Here is a 17,783-nt window from a genome sequence, read left to right on the forward strand (position 1 = left end):
ATCAGTATTTTGAATCAAAGCAAACTGAACTGAACCCGTTGCTCTGGTGCTGTTCAGCCCTGAGCTAATCTGTTCTGGCCTTGAGCTCAGAAACACACAAATATCACAGTCACAAATAAAAATCCAAAGTATTTGTGAATTTGTTCTCTGCGGCAAACCCATGTCTAACTGTGTCTACCAAATATTCAGGTCATTTCAGCCTACATTGCTGATAAATTCTGGATACTGATTGGAGGTGGTGTTTTCTGTCAGTAGTAACATCATCTTTATGGCATATCCAGCAACATCTGGGAACTGAAAATGTACTTGTACTTGAATGCAGATGTTACAGTGTTTTCAGTCTGATTTTCTTTGTTAGACAGATAGTTTAACAATTTAGCAGTTTTCCTTCACTGACTCCTAAAATGTCGGATAAATCTTCGAGGACACTCACTGACTCACATGCTGGTTATTGCAGCATCTGTTCAAATTGTTTTTTTTTTAAAAACGAATAAAACACCAGTGCAGTCAAGAATAGCAGTGTGATTTGGAATAGGAACGGTGTTATTAATCTGCTATTTTTGGAGAGGGTGGATTATCAACGTAAGAGACATGGAAAATAGAGTCTTTAATGCATGACTGAGTGTGTGTGTTTGTGTGTGTGTGTGTGTGTGTGTGTGTGTGTGTGTGTGTGTGTGTGTGCGCGGAGTAAACCACTTTGGAGGATGATTCACTGTCAGCGTACAGCAGAGAAGATGCTGATAAGGTCAGAGAGAAAGAGAAAAAGAGTGAGAAAGAGAGAGAGAGAGAGAGAGAGAGAGAGAGAGAGAGAGAGAGAGAGAGAGAGAGAGAGAGAGAGAGAGAGAGAGCGAGCGTTTGTATGGGAATGAAGGAAGTTCCCATAAGGAGGATATATTAAATATTCCAGGCAGGAATACAGAGTCTCATGCTTGTTTTGCACTAGAAATCAATATTTCACACACTTTTAACAATGAACTAGCACTAGATGCTTCAAGATGTTTTTTTTTTTTTTTTTTAAGAAATATTTAATATATTGAGTAAAAATATTTAGTTTCATGGTCCATGAGGCTAAGTAGTTTGGGGTAAATGTGATGGTTAATAAGAGAGAGAGAGAGAGAGAGAGAGAGAGAGAGAGAGAGAGAGAGAGAGAGAGAGAGAGAGAGACTTACCTTTCCATTGCAAACCTGCTGTGAAAGTTCAGAAGAGCACCACAGATGGGCTGCTAGTTTGCACGTCTTGCAGCGCAGACCCTGCTTTGAGTTCCCTAAAAAAAGAGAGAGAGAGAGAGAGAGAGAGATAATGTGGGGTTTACATCTATTTTTATGTTTAAGATTTTAAGTGAAATAAAAATATTAAAAACCAGTGATTCCAAACAAGGAATTGAATATCCTGAAGATAAAAAGCAGGAGGATGATGATGATAATGATGATGATGATGTCACAGTAAAAGAACAAAGTGACAGAGCTACACATACCTTCAGCTCTGGGTTGGTTATATTAGAACATGTACAGCTGAGCTGACCAGATTAATTATAATATTAATATACAAATTAATTTTTATGAACTTTAGAACAATTTAACTGTTCTTTGGAGCTATTCATGATTCACAACACCTGGATAAATTCATTTATACACCTCTCCTGACTGATACCTTTCAACAAGAGAAATGCACAGTCGGGATAAAGTCTGGTGATTGACTTGGTCAAACATAAAGACTTTACATTTTCTACTCTGATGAAGTCCTTTGTTGAGTTTTGAGATCATCGTCTTGCTGCATGATGAAGTTCCTCCCAATTAGATTGGATGCATTTTCTCTGTAAATTGGCAAACAGAATGTTTCTTTTCACTTCTGAATTCATTCTGCTGCTGCCACCATCATCAATAAAGTGCCATCGTCACTAAAAAACAGTGAGAATGTAGCCATTCAAGCCCAAGTCATGACACAAACTCCACCGTGCTTTGGATCTTAAGCGGACCCATTCTTTCACCACACATTGGGCTTCCCATTACTTTGCTAGAGGTTTGTCCTCGATCCAGGACTTTTGTATTACGTTGCATATTCCATTCTGTACTGATTCTTACTGCTCAAGAGAGGTTTGTATCTTTTGGTATACTTCTGCTCTGAAAGTCTTCTTCGAATGGTAAATTGTGAGACATTCACCCCTGACTTGTGCAGGTTGTTTGTTAAGTCACTGACTGCATTTTTGGGGTTTTCCTTCACAGCTCTCACAATGTTTCAGTCAACAACAACTGCTGTTGTCTTTCTTGGCCGACCTATTTGATGTAGGCTAGTGTAATGATTCTCGCTAAATAGTTAGCTTTTCTCTTGTAAACAGCTTTCTGATATTTGTACTGATTTGTCATTTGTAACAAAAAAATGCAGTCTTCAAACTTCAGCGATCAAACCAACAGTATTCATTCAAAGCTATTGACTTTATAAATAATCTAACTAAATTCCTGTTAAATTAACAGGACACACCTGAGCAACGAGAAATTCCTGTCAGTCACATATTCACTTTTAAACTTCACGGTTAATGACTAACTGCTGGATAATCTGTAAACACTCCAAAAAATTAACATGGATACCTGTTATGATTTGCTTGCACTGCTGGCAGACAGTGGGTCGACGAAACATATATTCCAAGAAGCAGTGTGTTCTCTGTGGGCGTGGCTGAACAGGGGGAGGGGTGTTGGAGTTAATTGACAGGGATGGGCTAGATGAAGGTGAACGTGAAGAGAGAGACAGGTTCGGACTGATGGATGGGGACCTCTCAAGGGTTAAAGGGCAATCACAAAAGGGAGACTCGATGATGGAGGGTGGGGCCTCTGTAGCGATTATACTGTCAGGGGGCAGGGCTTCAAAGTTTGACCGCTGGAAGAAGTTCTCAACGCTTTTGCTGCGCATCATTGACTTGAGAGATAGTGAGCGCTTCAGTTTCTGGAGCTGGTGAAAAAAGAGAGAGAGCGAAAGAGAGAGAGAGAGAGAGAGAGAGAGAGAGAGAGAGAGAGAGAGAGAACAAAGACTTTGATTTTGACTTTTGTTAATTTGATACAAACAACTTACTATAAGATAGTTTATCAATAGAAAACCCTTTCAGATATTTAGCCTAAACCCCTTGTTATCAGGCACATATCAAGATTATCACCTGAAAATTCAAATTCACATCGTTTAGAAAAACTATATTAATCATAATCCTAGAGTTAATCTCTTCTTTATAAAACCCATCACCGTTAAGACTGGACAGACTTCTACTTTTTTTTGCTTTGTACACCATATTGCTAACTTTGCAGTTTGTATCCCACCTTAAAAACCAATTCCTCAGCTGGTAGCCAAAATGATTCCCTCTTCAGATACATCTTAAAGAATCCCTCATCTGTCAACTCAAACCTAATGCTTGTTGACTACTGCAGCTCTGTCAAGATCAGCAGGTTAAAAATCAAACACTCTTCAAATCACCACCAGTTGGGTCTCTCCCATTCCCTTGAGAAGGACAGGATCTGCTACACTGCTTGCAGAAACCTTGATGAACAGTTGTGGTTCCTTGGGCACATGCCACATCTAAGTACTGGTGATGTTGGTAGTAAATAAAAGCAGTGCTGTACTGCTGATAAAAAAATGTAAAGAAATTTCTTGATGGATCCAGAACCATACATTTATGAGAAAGCATTGAAGCAATAAGACCTATCCGATCAGGACTCTTCCCCTATTTGATATCTTTGGTAGCAAATATTTCCATTTATTCAACTTAGCATGAATATTCTCTATTAAATTCTCAATTCTCAATTAATTCTCAGTTTTGCTAACTTAGTCTAGCTTAAGAGGCCCTCTTGTAGACCCTCAGAGCATTTCTCATAAATTTAACATACTGTTTTTTTGCCATACCATGAAGAGCGATATTATCTGCACAAGCCAAAAGCTTATTAAAGGTTACAGTTTTATATTCTCATTTATACAAGGGTTCTATTGCCAAACTGTGAAATTGAACAGACATTGGACAACCTCGTCCGATCCCTGAATTTCAATACTTAACCCTTCACTGACTTCATCATACAAGCAAAAATTTGACCCGTGATAAAAAATAGTCATCAAACCCATCACAATCACTATAGCCTCAAATAAACACCAATGGCCTACATGGTCAAAATATTTCTCCTGGTCAAGAAACAGGAGACCCACATCAACACACAATATGCTCCAGTGTAATCTAAAATGTCATGTATCAAGAAACAATTATCCAATTATACTGTGTGACTGACCTTTGTGTATTAACACATCAAGAACTCCCAACAGACAGTCCATCAACTCCAAGGACTGCTGATGAACTGCAGTAGAAAGTTCCAGAAAGGTCAGTTCAGAGTCCAGAACTACTTTATGTTTTTAAACCAGCACAGGCACATTGTTATTAAGGTCATCTGAGCATTGTCTTTCTGCAAATTCCTCAGCGTATAAAGAGCTGAGGGAAAAATCAACAGCTATTCTTCTCATCTCCACAGGTTCTGAAGTAAAAGTTCTATCAGACCTGAATGTACATTGTATTAAATTGGCAATTAAATACTATGCAGCTTTGTTTGTTACAAAACAACATGTGCTGTAAATGAGGCGATGATTGGAGAAAATAAAGGTGTAACACATTGAGAAACGCATTTATCAATCTATTACACAGTGTGCTACTATTATCAAATCGATTTAGAGGTGCAGCACTTAACTCTTCCTGCTGCCACTTTAAGGAGACTCTATTGTCTAACACCTTTTTTTCTCTGTGTTATTACTTCTTCTTAAACTGTGGCAGATGAAGAATGACGGTTACAACTGACTTGGGCAGGAAATATGTCAAAAATGATTCTTTCCTTGCCAATGTTTGGAGACTCTGACCATAAACAGACACCCCACTATCTCTTTAACGGAAAAAATCTTTATATTCAGTCACTCCTGCATTTAGCTTGGTCCCATGACTAAACACAAAATGAAAATAACCTCATGTGCACTTCTTTTAATTTTACTTTTCACAGCCTGCCATATAGCCCTGACAGTTTTTGCCCTGTGCCTAATTGCTGTGATGTGATTTTTCAACCAGTTCAATACTTTTTCCATGAGTTTCATCTAAGAAAACATTAATCTGGTGAACTGTATATAGATCACCGTCACAACTTTCAGCTGCACATCAGTAACTGAGTCGGCCTCTTAAAAATGTAGTTTTTCCTTCAGTTGCCAAGTGTGTCCGTTTCATTTTGTTCTTCATTAATCTTAACTTCTATGTCAGAAAGCAGACTTAACAATTTACCAACATCACTGCAACCAGGCTTCTCTTTATGAAATGAAAGGAAAATTGGGGCATTCAAGGAAAATTGGGGCAATTCTTTATCACCACATGTATATTACAGCAGAATCCTTTTCTTTACATATCCCAACTGAAGAGGTTGGGGTCAGCGCACAGGGGCAGCTATGATACAGCACCCCTGGAACAGTGAGGGTTAAGGGGCCTTGCTCAATTACCCAACAGTAGCAGTGCTGGGGTTTGAACCCTGACCTTTCAGTCAACAACCCAGAGCCTTAACCACTTGAGCCACCATTGCCCCAAATCTCATAAACATTCGTTCTTAGCATCATTCTGCACCTTCACTAGACAGGAATCCATTTCTATATTTGCCTGTTCTGAACTGTTTTCACCAACTACAGGTGGACCTTGCTTATCAACAACATGCTCTTTACGTGGAGCGTTTGTGCTTTACAGATAACCCAGCATTCAAAACACCTCAAACATTCTGTACTAGCACACACCAAAGTGAAAATACCTGTTTAGTGTGTCAGGGGACAGATCAAGAGCATGTAAACATGTTTCCTGAAAGATAACATGTAAATGTTGTATTTTGCAACCCAGCAAGCAATTTTTCACCACTCTGGCAATTCTCTGGTCCAGAAACACAATTAGACCATTAGTTTTCTAGTCCAGTCCACAATTTTCCAAATCTAGTCAATCCCTTAATAATAGCTTCATCACTAATAAGAGAACATATATTAGAGGTTGTGACTTTATAAGCCAGGGCATACAGTGGTAAACTGGCACATAAGTCTCAACCCAGATGCTGAACTCAGTTAAAAGGTTTTTGGTTTTATTCATTTAAAAGGTAGACATGATGTATCATTGCCCACCTACTGTCCTCAGTTGTTGTATTCATATCCGGAATGCACCTAAAATAATTCCGTATGGAAAGATGTGTCTCCATGCCTTCTTACAGACACCATACAAAAACACAATGTGGTAACATACTAAATTACTAGCCTACAAAACCCAAGGGCTTAAAGAAAATTACTAGACTGCAGAGATGGGTAGTAACGAATTACATTTACTTCGTTACATTTACTTGAGTACATTTTTTGGGTAACTTGTACTTTTTGAGTATAATTAAAGATGCGTACTTTTACTCTTACTCAAGTAGATTTTTAGTGGAAAAACTACTTTTACTTCGCTATGTTAATAAATATGAGATTTAATAAATAATAATTAGTTTATATGACAAGTCTCGCGAGACGTTGGAGAGGCTGCTGTGCGAGAGTATGCTGAGCATCTCCCGCTGAAGTTTAGCACGCCTTTAGTTGGAAGATGATGGCTGAAGCAGAGGAAGACGTTTGCTCTTTATCAAAGGCAGATCACCTGTGGCCTCAAATTAATTCTATATTTTCACTTCAAGAAGTAAAAAATAATAGCTTTATAATGCGATGCATTCTGTGTGCACCAAAACAAACAGACATTGCAGCTTACAAGAATTCCAGCTCCAACCTAAAAAAACACGTAGCGGTAAGTGTCAAAATTATGCCTATTTGATGGTAATTTGGTAACTATGGGCACTTTGACCTTAACGTAATACTACATTTCACACACTGTCTGAATGTTTTCCCCTCATATACGCTCTCGTGCAATCCTGTGAACCCTACAAACAACAAACGTTCATTATAAGCGTCTGCATTTTCATATCCATGCTCCACAAAATAAATTGAATTGCATGCTGTAAGATGTTTTGCATTTATACGCAAATCCTGACATCTCACTTAAGTTTTTTTTGACTAAGTTTTTTTTTCCACTAAAGTGTAGAACATATACAAAATAAAAACGAGATTATATTTTGTTTTATCCCTACCTAAAGAATACATGTACTTACTTATAAAATGTAACAAATGTAAGAATAAAGTAATTTAATCTTAAAAGGAAGAGCAGGTTAGCCCAGCACATCATTCATTTACATCATTAAACCATTAAACACATTTTATATATACACTTCAACCTGTGTTTTATATTAGCAGAATAAAGACACTTTTAAGGGAGGTGTGTGAAAGCTCTCCAAGTAGTTTGAAAATCAGGGTTTTTGCTTCATATCAATCAGATGAGAAGTAACTAGTAACTAACTACGTGAGTAGTTTTTGCATTGGATACTTTTTTACTCTTACTCAAGTAACTATTAAGATTGTTACTTTTACTCTTACTTGAGTAAATATTTCCATAAATACTTGTACTTTTACTTGAGTACAGATTTTGGATACTCTACCCACCTCTGCTAGACTGATCAGCATGTTAATGTTAACAGTGACCTGTTTATGTATACAAAAATAAAATTTGGTTTTCCACATGGTTCTTTTCTTAGCCTATTCTTTCCTCCCTATATATACACAGTACCTTTAGGAGCAATTATTAGAAATATGGTGTTAACATTCAATACTATGCTGATGACACACAGCTATGTTTCAGCAAATGCTGAAGACAACAACCTTTCAATAACTGGTGCAAATCACCACAGACAGATTGCGACAAAGTGAGAATGTCTTAGGCTTATTCTGACACCATTGTCTATGTACTGCGCATATCATATGTGTGTGTTTGTTGTGTCCCAGTGCACCCTAGGCACTAATTCCCCTTGCAACGTGACAGACTGAGAGAAAAAGACATAGAGATAAACAACTGAAATACTAGCTGCAAATCACAGTTTCATTATTGTGGATTGTCTTTAACCAAAACTATGACACACACAAACACACGCTATTATTGCAGCTGCTTTTCAAGCATAGGCTCTAAAAATAGTCGGAGATGCACAGAATAATTAATGATAGCATGGCAGGCTTTTTAAAATCATGCACATGTGCACACAAACAGAGTGAACTGTGTGAAAAGAGTCATAATAACCTGATGGTTTAATGCACACTAACCCTTGTCTAGAATCCTGAAATCTAAAAACAGCAGGGGGTTTCTTCATGAACTTAATTTTGCACCTTGAAGATCAAGTTGTGAGCCCTTAAACAAACACACACACACACACACACACACACACACACACACACACACACACACACACTCTCTGTCTCTCTCTCTCTCTCTACCTTAAACAAGCATCTCTTAGGATCTCTAACAAAAGACCCCTTGAGAGCAGACACACAATGAAAGTGACATGTGATGTGTGATGTCATACAGCAACTCTATCGCTAACACTCAGCAACTCCTCCGTGGAGAATTTATAATGTGGGCACATTAATTACACTGTAGAAATTTAATGAGCAAATTCAATCCCTTTAAGGTTGCCAGCTAAATTAAGCTACACTGATTACCCATGATACTCCAAATAAACTTGAAGAAAATATCTCCAAATAAGCTGGAAGCCCCAAACGTGTTATTTATTGCACTGCACAAAACTAACTAAATTAATATTTAACATTGTGCTGATAGAGTATAAGACTATTAATCCTGTTTTATTTGTACAGCACATAAAAGCAGTGGCACAGTTAATTAAGCGAACATGCAGAGGAGCTATCACACGTGGGTGCACTTCTGTTTATCAAGCACTGAACATGTCCATTTTCTTTCTTTGCTCTCATCAAATGAAGCAGAAATGCTAGTCTAAAGTAAACAAAAAAAAAACATATCTTTAACTTATGACAAATGTACAATCTGACAGCATCCTGAGACCATCTAAGAAAGAACCCTTGAAAGGAACCTCTCTATCTTGAGGGTGAACCCGGACAGTAGGATTATGAATTAGTACGTTATACAGATGTAGAAGAGTGAAGACAAACATTACTTTGTGAAGACAATCATTACAAGAGTGTTGAAAAGGATGTTCATGTTGTTCATTCCTAGAATGAGCATGGGACACTTAATTAGTACAGTTAATGACTGTTTTATTCCTATACCTAAACCACTGGACATGTTTATCATGCTCCATTTACTTACTATAGGTCTTTGTAACCTGTGTGTTACTGTGTGTGAGTGTGTCTGCAGTTTCAAGTGGATCAGCTACAGTATAGCTATAGGCATATTTCATCTTTAGGGTGTTTAGCCCTCAGTTAGAATTTAAAACAAGAAGAGTTTTATATTATATATTATATGACTACACAGTAAGCCAAAAGTTATGGTATTATTTAAAATGGCAAAAGTGGACACCAAAATTTTATGCATGATGTAATGATGCCAGTCTTGAATCAAATCAGTTCATGTATGTGTGCATTCTCTACAAACAGTGTGTCCAATTAATGCAGTCATTAATAAAAAATATTCACATGACAAAGACCAAATCAATAAATGTTATTTTTATTTAGTATTGAATGGATTGTTTGCATTTATATTTTGTTTGTACTATCAACTCTGGTAATAAAAATAGTGAAATTTCACTGCTTTTGGTTGCCGTCTTTGCGGCTATCCGCCGATTAACGTTATAGATAAATGCCTCCAGCTCTGTCTGCGCGTGCACGCTGCACGTTCCTGTGCTTCTCCGTTCAAATAAAGCAGACAGCTGATGACGCACTTTTGAAAGACTACAACGCACGTGCGTAAAAGCAAAGTAAAAAAATTCGCTCTTGGATCAAACTGATAAACGATTTTCTTTCCCATCGACGACATGTCCTGCATTTTAACGTAATTTTTATTGTTTATTTATGAAAGTAAAAATTATACTTAATTATAAAATAGTTTTAGGGTGGCTGAGATCACAGACGGGGGCTGGAGCCACCCTAAAAAGGTCTAGAACCGCCCCTGGCTATAAGTATAATCCAGGTATGACAGCGGTGTTGTTTCCTTTTTGTGGACGGACAAGGTAGGGGTGCCAATACTTTGTGTAGTGTTACAAATGGGCTAAAGTCTGTAAATGTACACCTACAAAGTGACCTGTGGGGCAGGTGAACATTAATATCAGTGTGTAATGGCTGTCATCACTCTATCTGTTTCTGTCAGGGCTGCTTACATCTCAGCTGAAACATCAACATCAGTTACAATTATTCAGGCTGGCAGGAGCTGTATGTGTGTGTGTGTGTGTGTGTGTGTGTGTAAGAGAGAGAGAGAGAGAGAGAGAGAAAGAGAGAGAGGGAGGGCGACCATTGTCCATAACTTGTCCAAACTACCAACCTCAAATTTGTCCAAAGCTCTACTCTACAAATAAATATATGAGAACAAAAGCTCCCTGAAATCTGAAAACATGGAAGATTAAAGGTTGATATGAATCAGTGTACCAGTGATGATTTTATATCCTGAGATAAACAAGTGAATGTCTGAAGAAAATTCACATTTGTACTCAAAATCTATTAAATATAATGAAAATCGGAGTAAATAAATATATTAGTAAATGGTCAATACCAGTCAATGTTAATTAGTAATATTAGTAATATTAGTAAATGGTCAATACCACTGTTACTAACAATTTTCTCCTCTCTCTCTCTGTCGCTAGTCTGATCGTCTCTTCTTACAGAGCTACTTCGTTATGATGTTCTACCCCTGGCTGGAGTCTTGTCACCGGTGGTCACCCTGCCAGGCATTGATCTGCATGGTCAGCCAGTGACTGTCATGCCTTCTTTGAACCATTGTGGTGTCAGGCAGCTGTATGGTCTGGTCTTTATCAGCAATCATTTGAAGACTTTGACAGGAAGGAATTAGTTTTGGGTCAATGGTGAGCTCAGAGTTGACCCACTAGTTTCTCAGGAGCTCTTGGTTGTACTATAATAAACTGTTGTAGAAAGGACATTATTTACATTTACATTATTTACTGTCCTGTGTCACCCAAATGGGTTCTCTTCTGAGCCTGGTTCGTCAAAAGGATCTTTCTCATATCATCTCTTCCGCCGTCGCCTCCGGCTTGCTCATTAGGGTTCAGGATAGATATATAGTATTTGAAATTTTAAATTAATTTTAAACTTTAATTGTATGTATTCATTTTTATTCTTATTTCCTCTTCTCCTTTTATTTTTATTTTAATATTTATTTATTTATTTTTTATTATCTCTTCTGTTTCTTTAATGGTTTTTAACTAGAAAAACTAATTGAACAAATTAAGCTAGTTAATTAACACTTTAATGTTTCAAAGCAAACAAATTTAAATATTAGTCAAAGATAACACAACATGCAGTTTTTAGTTGAAAGTTTTTATTATTAAGGAAAAACAAAATCCAAACCTACATGGCTCTGTGTGAAAAAGTGCTTGCCCCCTAAACCTAATAACTGGTTGGTCCACTCTTAGCAGCAAGAACTGCAATCAAGCGTTTGCGATAACCTGCAGTGAGTCTGTTACAGCGCTGTGGAGGAATTTTGGTCTACTCATCTTTGCAGAAGTGATGTTATTCAGCCACATTGGGGGGTTTTCGAGTCTTTTTAATTCCTGCCACAGCATCTCAATAGGATTCAGGTCAGGACTTTGACTAGGCCACTCCAAAGTTTTCATTTTGTTTCTTTTGAGCCATTCAGGTGGAGTTGCTGTTGTGTTTTGTATCATTGTCCTGCTGCAGAACCCAAGTTCGCTTCAGCTTGAGGTCACAAACAGATGGCCACACATTGTCCTTCAGGATTTTTGGTAGACAGCAGAAATCATGGTTTCATTTATCACAGCAAGTCTTCCAGGTCCTGAAGCAGAAAAACAGCCCCAGACCATCACACTACCACCACCATATTTTACTGTTGGTATGATGTTCTTTTGTAATGGGACACACACCTTCCAAAATTTGTAACTTTTGTCTCATCAGTCCGCAGAGTCTTGGGGATCATCAAGATGTTTTCTGGCAAATCTTTATGTTCTTTTTGATCAGCAGCGTTTTTTTCTTGGAACTCTGCCATGCAGGCCCTTTTCGCCCAGTCCCTTTCTTATGGTGGGGTCATGAACACTGACCTTAAATGAGGCAAGTGAGGCCTGCAGTTCTTTGGATGTTGTTGTGGAGTCTTTTGTGACATCTTGGATGAGTCATCGCTGTGCTCTTATGGTAATTTTGGTTGGCCGGTCACTCCTGGGAAGGTTCACCACTGTTCCATGTTTTTGCCATTTGTGTATAATGGCTCTCACTGTGGCTCGCTGGGGTCCCAAAGCTTTAGAAATGACTTTATAACCTTTTCCAGACTGACAGATCTCAATTATTTTCTTTCTCATTTGTTCCTGAATTTCTTTGGATCTCGGTATGATGTGTAGCTTTTGAGGATCTTCTGGTCTACTTCACTTTGCCAGTCAGGTCTTATTTAAGTGATTTCTTGATTGTGAACAGGTGTGGCAGTAATCAGGCCTGGGTGTGGCTAGAGAAATGAACTCAGGTGTGATAAACCACAGATAAGTTATGTTTTAAGGGTGGGGGCAAACACTTTTTCACACAGGGAAATGTGGGTTTGGATTTTGTTTTCCCTTAACAATAAAAACCTTCATTTAAATACTACATGTTGTGTTAACTTGTGTTATCTTTGACTAATATTTAAATTTGTTTATGATCTGAAACAGTTAAGTGTGACAAACGTGCAAAAAAATATAAAATCAGGAAGGGGCAAACACTTTTTCACACCACTGTATATGTATATACAGTATATAGACACTAGTATTCCCATTTGTCCACAAGGTGAACATGCTACTATTCATTCGTCATTCATTCATTCATTTTCTACCGCTTATCCGAACTACCTCGGGTCACGGGAAGCCTGTGCCTATCTCAGGCGTCATCGGGCATCAAGGCAGGATACACCCTGGACGGAGTGCCAACCCATTGCAGGGCACACACACACTCTCATTCAACATGCTATTAGTATTATGATAATATGATCTTAAATTAGTGAAAGAAATGCATATTTTGGCACAAAAAATGGGAAAAGGGGAAAAGAACAAGCAAAAGTTACTGCATCATTGATATCAGCTTCAAACAGTTTTGTTATTAAAAATGTTATTCATTAATTATCATGTGTTATTAGTAAAAAGGTTTTAGTAATTCTACCTAACTACATAGCTTGCATGTGAAGGGAAGAGCTGAGAAAAGATAAAGGAGATGAGTCCACTTCCCAAAAAAGAGAGCTGTAAATATAAACAGACATCTGATTCGATTAGATTAGATTTATTTTCCCTGGCGCTGTAGTCTGATTTCTTCAACATCACTGTCACCAGATTCCTAAAAAAAATAATAAAAATAAACAAACAAACAAAAAAACCCTGCAACATGAAGAAAAACATCATAAAGGATGCAAAATGTCACCAAGTTGCAGGGGAACAGAAAATATCACTCCATTCCTCTCCGTCTGCTGTCCAGATCATTCGGCGTCAAAAATTGTGCTGCTAACCAAACGCTCACTGTTGTTCCATCACTCCATATACGGCTTTATCGTATTAACAATAACAAATAAACTGGTGAAAACTGGAGAACACTGCTTATTCTAACTACATATGCATCCCCAGTGTCTCTTAACACTCAAATGATTTCCGCCAATTTTGAGATGCTGCCATATTCTAGCTCACGTGATGTTGTGATGTTCGAGTACATCATTCTCCAAGGTGGCATACGTTTGGATGGTGCCTGACATAGAAGAAACACATGCTGATCCAAACATAATTAGCCTCACCGAGAGTGTCTCACACAGTGGTGCAGCACACATGTTGTCAAGACAGTGCATGTGCCCAAGAAAGTGGTATCGCAGCCCTGGGAGCTTTGGCAAGGCACAGGTAGAGCTCTTTGCCAATGCAAAATAACTCACTATTGACTGCTCTCGAATGGAGCTAATTAGGATGCACTGGTCTTATGGCCTTCTGTGTATATTTCAAGTTATTTTGCCAACACTGACGAGATTTCAGCAATGTCAGCTTACTCCTCAGCAACCTCAATTGCCTCAAGTTGGCAACCATAACCATACACCCATAGTTCTCATAGGAAAGTGTATGCCAAGGACTGTGACACAACAGCACATGAACAGTACGTTGAAATTCAAGTGAATTCTTTTCTTCAAATAGTGTGCACTCTTAGTCATAGTCCATTGTCTGGCACTAAAGTATTACCCTTTCTCCATTATTGCACACTGTAGCATTATGCATGGTGTCTCATGAGGCACTCATGAGGCACTAAATGTGTCACTGCATCTCAGAACGGTTTTACCCACTGCTCTTATGAAACAGCCTAGCCTGGGACCTCACTATTGTGAAGTTAGAGCCCAGACAAGATGCTGTATTAAAATGTATTTCTCTCAAAATTGTCTTGTCTTGTGAACAATCACTTCAGCAGATTGCCTGTGTGTGAAATATATCTGCTTGCTTGACAGTGATAAAGCCATGACAAGATATCCATGGGGTGTGGGACCAGTAGCAATCATCATGGATCAGTTCACTGTTCTAGAGAGGTGTAATTTAGTGAGGGGTCGTAGGTTGTAGCCAATGACTTTCAGCACATTGGATAACATGCTGCAGCAGAAGCTTTCAGAGATTACTGTATAAGTATGCATGCGCTATAAAAGGCTGAGTTTCTGTAGCTGTTAAAAGAAGTGCATATTGCATATGCTTCTGTGCTATCTTTGTGATTAGAGTCATGACATTAACACTTGTTTACTTGATGGCTAATGGGGTGGGAGGAGATTGCAGGAGGGTACTTAGGTTATTATTTCCACACTCTGGGTCATAAAAATTCTACTACCTGCAGATAATTGCTCTTTTCCCCTTTCCTGAATAGATATATAAGCGTGGTGACACTATGATGATCAACTGGCTGGCTGGTAGATCACTCACACATACTGCTAATGATTAGTCAAAAAGTTGCATATCCATTTACATGTCAACATTCATTTGTGTTATAGACTTATAGACCACAAGGTGAATTCTAGCACATGTGCCACTGATGTTCAGATGATACTGTAGAAACTGCACTCCCATAATTACAGTAGCATCCACTGATCTGTTAACCAAACTGAAAGGGAACAAGTGGCAGTACTCAGGTATATGAGAATCAGGCATTCAAATGACTTTGTTATCAAAGTTGTCAAGTTGTTTTTTTGTCCTTTCAGACATTTATAGTTAGTGCAGTACATAATAATGTTCCTCCAGGACCACAGTGCTACATAAACCCGCAAGCTGTCAGACCATTTCCAGATTTTTCCACTTGGTCTTTTAAATTTATTTTGTAGATCCTATAGCTGAGTTGAGCTAGTTAAGTTAATATCGTAGGCATTGGTGAACCATGGCTGTGCATTGAATGTATTAGTGTACTATATGTATTATGTATTATATATACAGATGTATAATTGATATTATGTGGGTTTGTGTCGTGGATGTACAACAGCTGTTGTGTTGTGTATTTTATCTTGGTACAAAAGTAAAAAGATAAATGTAACCAACAAATAAGACCAAAAAAACAACATTGGCATCAGGTTATCAGACTTGTACAGGTTATCAGACATATACATGCAAAAGAGAAACATGTGCAGTTTGGAAAGGCTGGGGTCTTCATAATTTTCAGCTGAGAAAATATAACCATTGGAAGAGTTTTTCCAGAAACTAAACACGTTCAACAGCCTTTTACTAAAGTAGGCCCCATTATAATTTGAAAATAAATGACAAAGTAAAGGAATTTGGCAGATCAACTGTTTAATCTTTTACTTATTCCATTGCCAGTAGTAACTACACTGTACAAATAATTAAACTTTTTAAAGTTTAGCTTTAAAGCTTACCCCATTTTTAGGTAAGCAAAGGTATTATAACAAAATGGAAGGTAAATAAAATACCATTTAATATTTGGCTTCAGATGCCTAGCTTGTAATATCTGCACCAAACCAAAAGCCCACTAATTTCACAAAAAATGTTTCATTCTTTTGTTGTGATGCGTTTCCTTGTTTGTACTGCAGCCCCTTTAATTGATTATGTTGTTTTGCGGGTCTTAATTCTTCTCTTCAGGAGGTGAAATGCTGCACATTTGGGTAAAGGTATGGTGATTGACTTGCCCAGTGTAAAACCACTTCCATTTTTTCTCTGATGAAGTCCTTTGTTTAGTTGCCAGTGTGTTTTGAATCATCGTCTTGATGCACAATGACGTTCCTCCCAATTAGATTGGATGCAACATGTTTCTGTAGACTTCTGAAATCATTTTGCTGCTACCATCATCAATAAAGTTATCATCATGACCAAAGATCAGTTACAATGTTCCAGAAGCATCCATGCAAGCTCAAGACATGACACAATGTCCATCATGCTTGACTGAGGAGCTTGTATATTTGGATCATGGACAGATCCATTATTTCTCCTCACTTTAGATTTTCCTTTGATTTGGCAGAGGTTTGTCCTGGACTTGATGCAGGACTTGTGTAGCTCATCTTTGTATTTGTACTTATGCAATTGATTTAATTGATTTTCCTCCTTTTCTCAGTTTCTCAATGGCTTGCGATTCTCTAATAGACAGCTCTCTGATCTTTATGGCAGTTTATACTTTTTAACAACAAATGCAGGTAAATCCCTAGAGCTCAATCAATGAATCAATCAATCAATGAATCAATCAATCAATCAATTAATCCAATAGGACACACCTGGGCAACATGAAACACCTGTCAGTGACATGCTCATATTTTTGATCACTTGACAATGTGTGGTAAATAGGATTTTTGTGGGAAAAAGAAAACGGATAATTTGAACTTTAATTCCTTTTTTTTTTTTTTTAGTTTTTTCGTTTACTTCTTAAATTGGCTGTGATTTTCTTTAATCGCATAACACCAAAACACAAAACTTTCCACTGAAATTTACCGATAAAATGTCACAGAAACATTTTCAAACATCTTCATCGTTCTTTACTACTTAAAAAAACTCTATTCCTGAAACACTGATTTATTCACATTTTATCCTTCAGTTCTTCAGTCCCTTGATCGCAGGTTCTTCTCGATTCTCGCTCCAGTCCTGCGTTTATGGCTCCATCACTATGTGCATGATCTTTTGTATACTTTTGCATTCTTTTCTCTACACTCATATCATTTTATTTTTACTCTTTGCTACTTTGGGCTGTAATCTTGATCAGTCATTAAAAACTCTTATTATTCTCCTCAGTGTTCTAGTTTGCCTGGTCGTTTGCATATTTTTGTTCAGTCTTTAGTTTAATATTCTGACGCTAAATAAAAAATAAACAAACAAAATTGAACAAAAAAGTAGAGACATTTTTGGCAACGCGCGCGCATCCGCTCTAACCGAAACGCGCGTGGCGCTCGCGCACTGCCTTACCTTGGATTCGGGGCGGATTGTACCGGAACCCGGTGAACGCTGCAGGTCCCGGTGATCCCCGTTCTCTTTCTCGCCATTTTCTGTCATCATTTTTTCCCCCACGCGAGACTACAGAGTATCTATGTAACAGAAAGGACGCGCGCGTGCGCTCTGACGCAGTTTCACCTCCTAACGTCACCAGCCACCGGGTCTGTGCGCGAGACACTCTTTGTTTTTTTTTCTTAAAAAGAACCCAAAACAAAAGAACAACGGTTACGTTTCTTTTTTCTTTTTATCGGTCCATCCTCTGACCAGACAAAACGTCACGTTCTTTCACGTTAAAGATGTAAAACACGTCCA

The 17,783-nt window shown here is 38.0% G+C and overlaps 1 protein-coding gene across 2 annotated transcripts in view; it reads right to left on the bottom strand.

The window, feature by feature from the left end:
• LOC132860100 (SH3 and cysteine-rich domain-containing protein 2-like) overlaps positions 1 to 17,783 on the bottom strand; it is a 35,734-nt gene extending 17,951 nt beyond the window's left edge. For both annotated transcript variants that reach the window (XM_060891175.1, XM_060891184.1), the window contains exons 1-3: positions 17,445 to 17,783; positions 2,586 to 2,943; positions 1,170 to 1,264 (exon numbers count right to left, since the gene is read on the bottom strand). In XM_060891175.1, coding sequence (XP_060747158.1) covers positions 1,170 to 1,264; positions 2,586 to 2,943; positions 17,445 to 17,534 — 543 coding nt within the window. In that variant the 5' untranslated portion in view covers positions 17,535 to 17,783. The remainder of the gene's footprint in view (positions 1 to 1,169; positions 1,265 to 2,585; positions 2,944 to 17,444) is intronic.

Source organism: Tachysurus vachellii, chromosome 2, assembly GCF_030014155.1.
Source record: "Tachysurus vachellii isolate PV-2020 chromosome 2, HZAU_Pvac_v1, whole genome shotgun sequence".
NCBI classification, from domain to species: domain Eukaryota; kingdom Metazoa; phylum Chordata; class Actinopteri; order Siluriformes; family Bagridae; genus Tachysurus; species Tachysurus vachellii.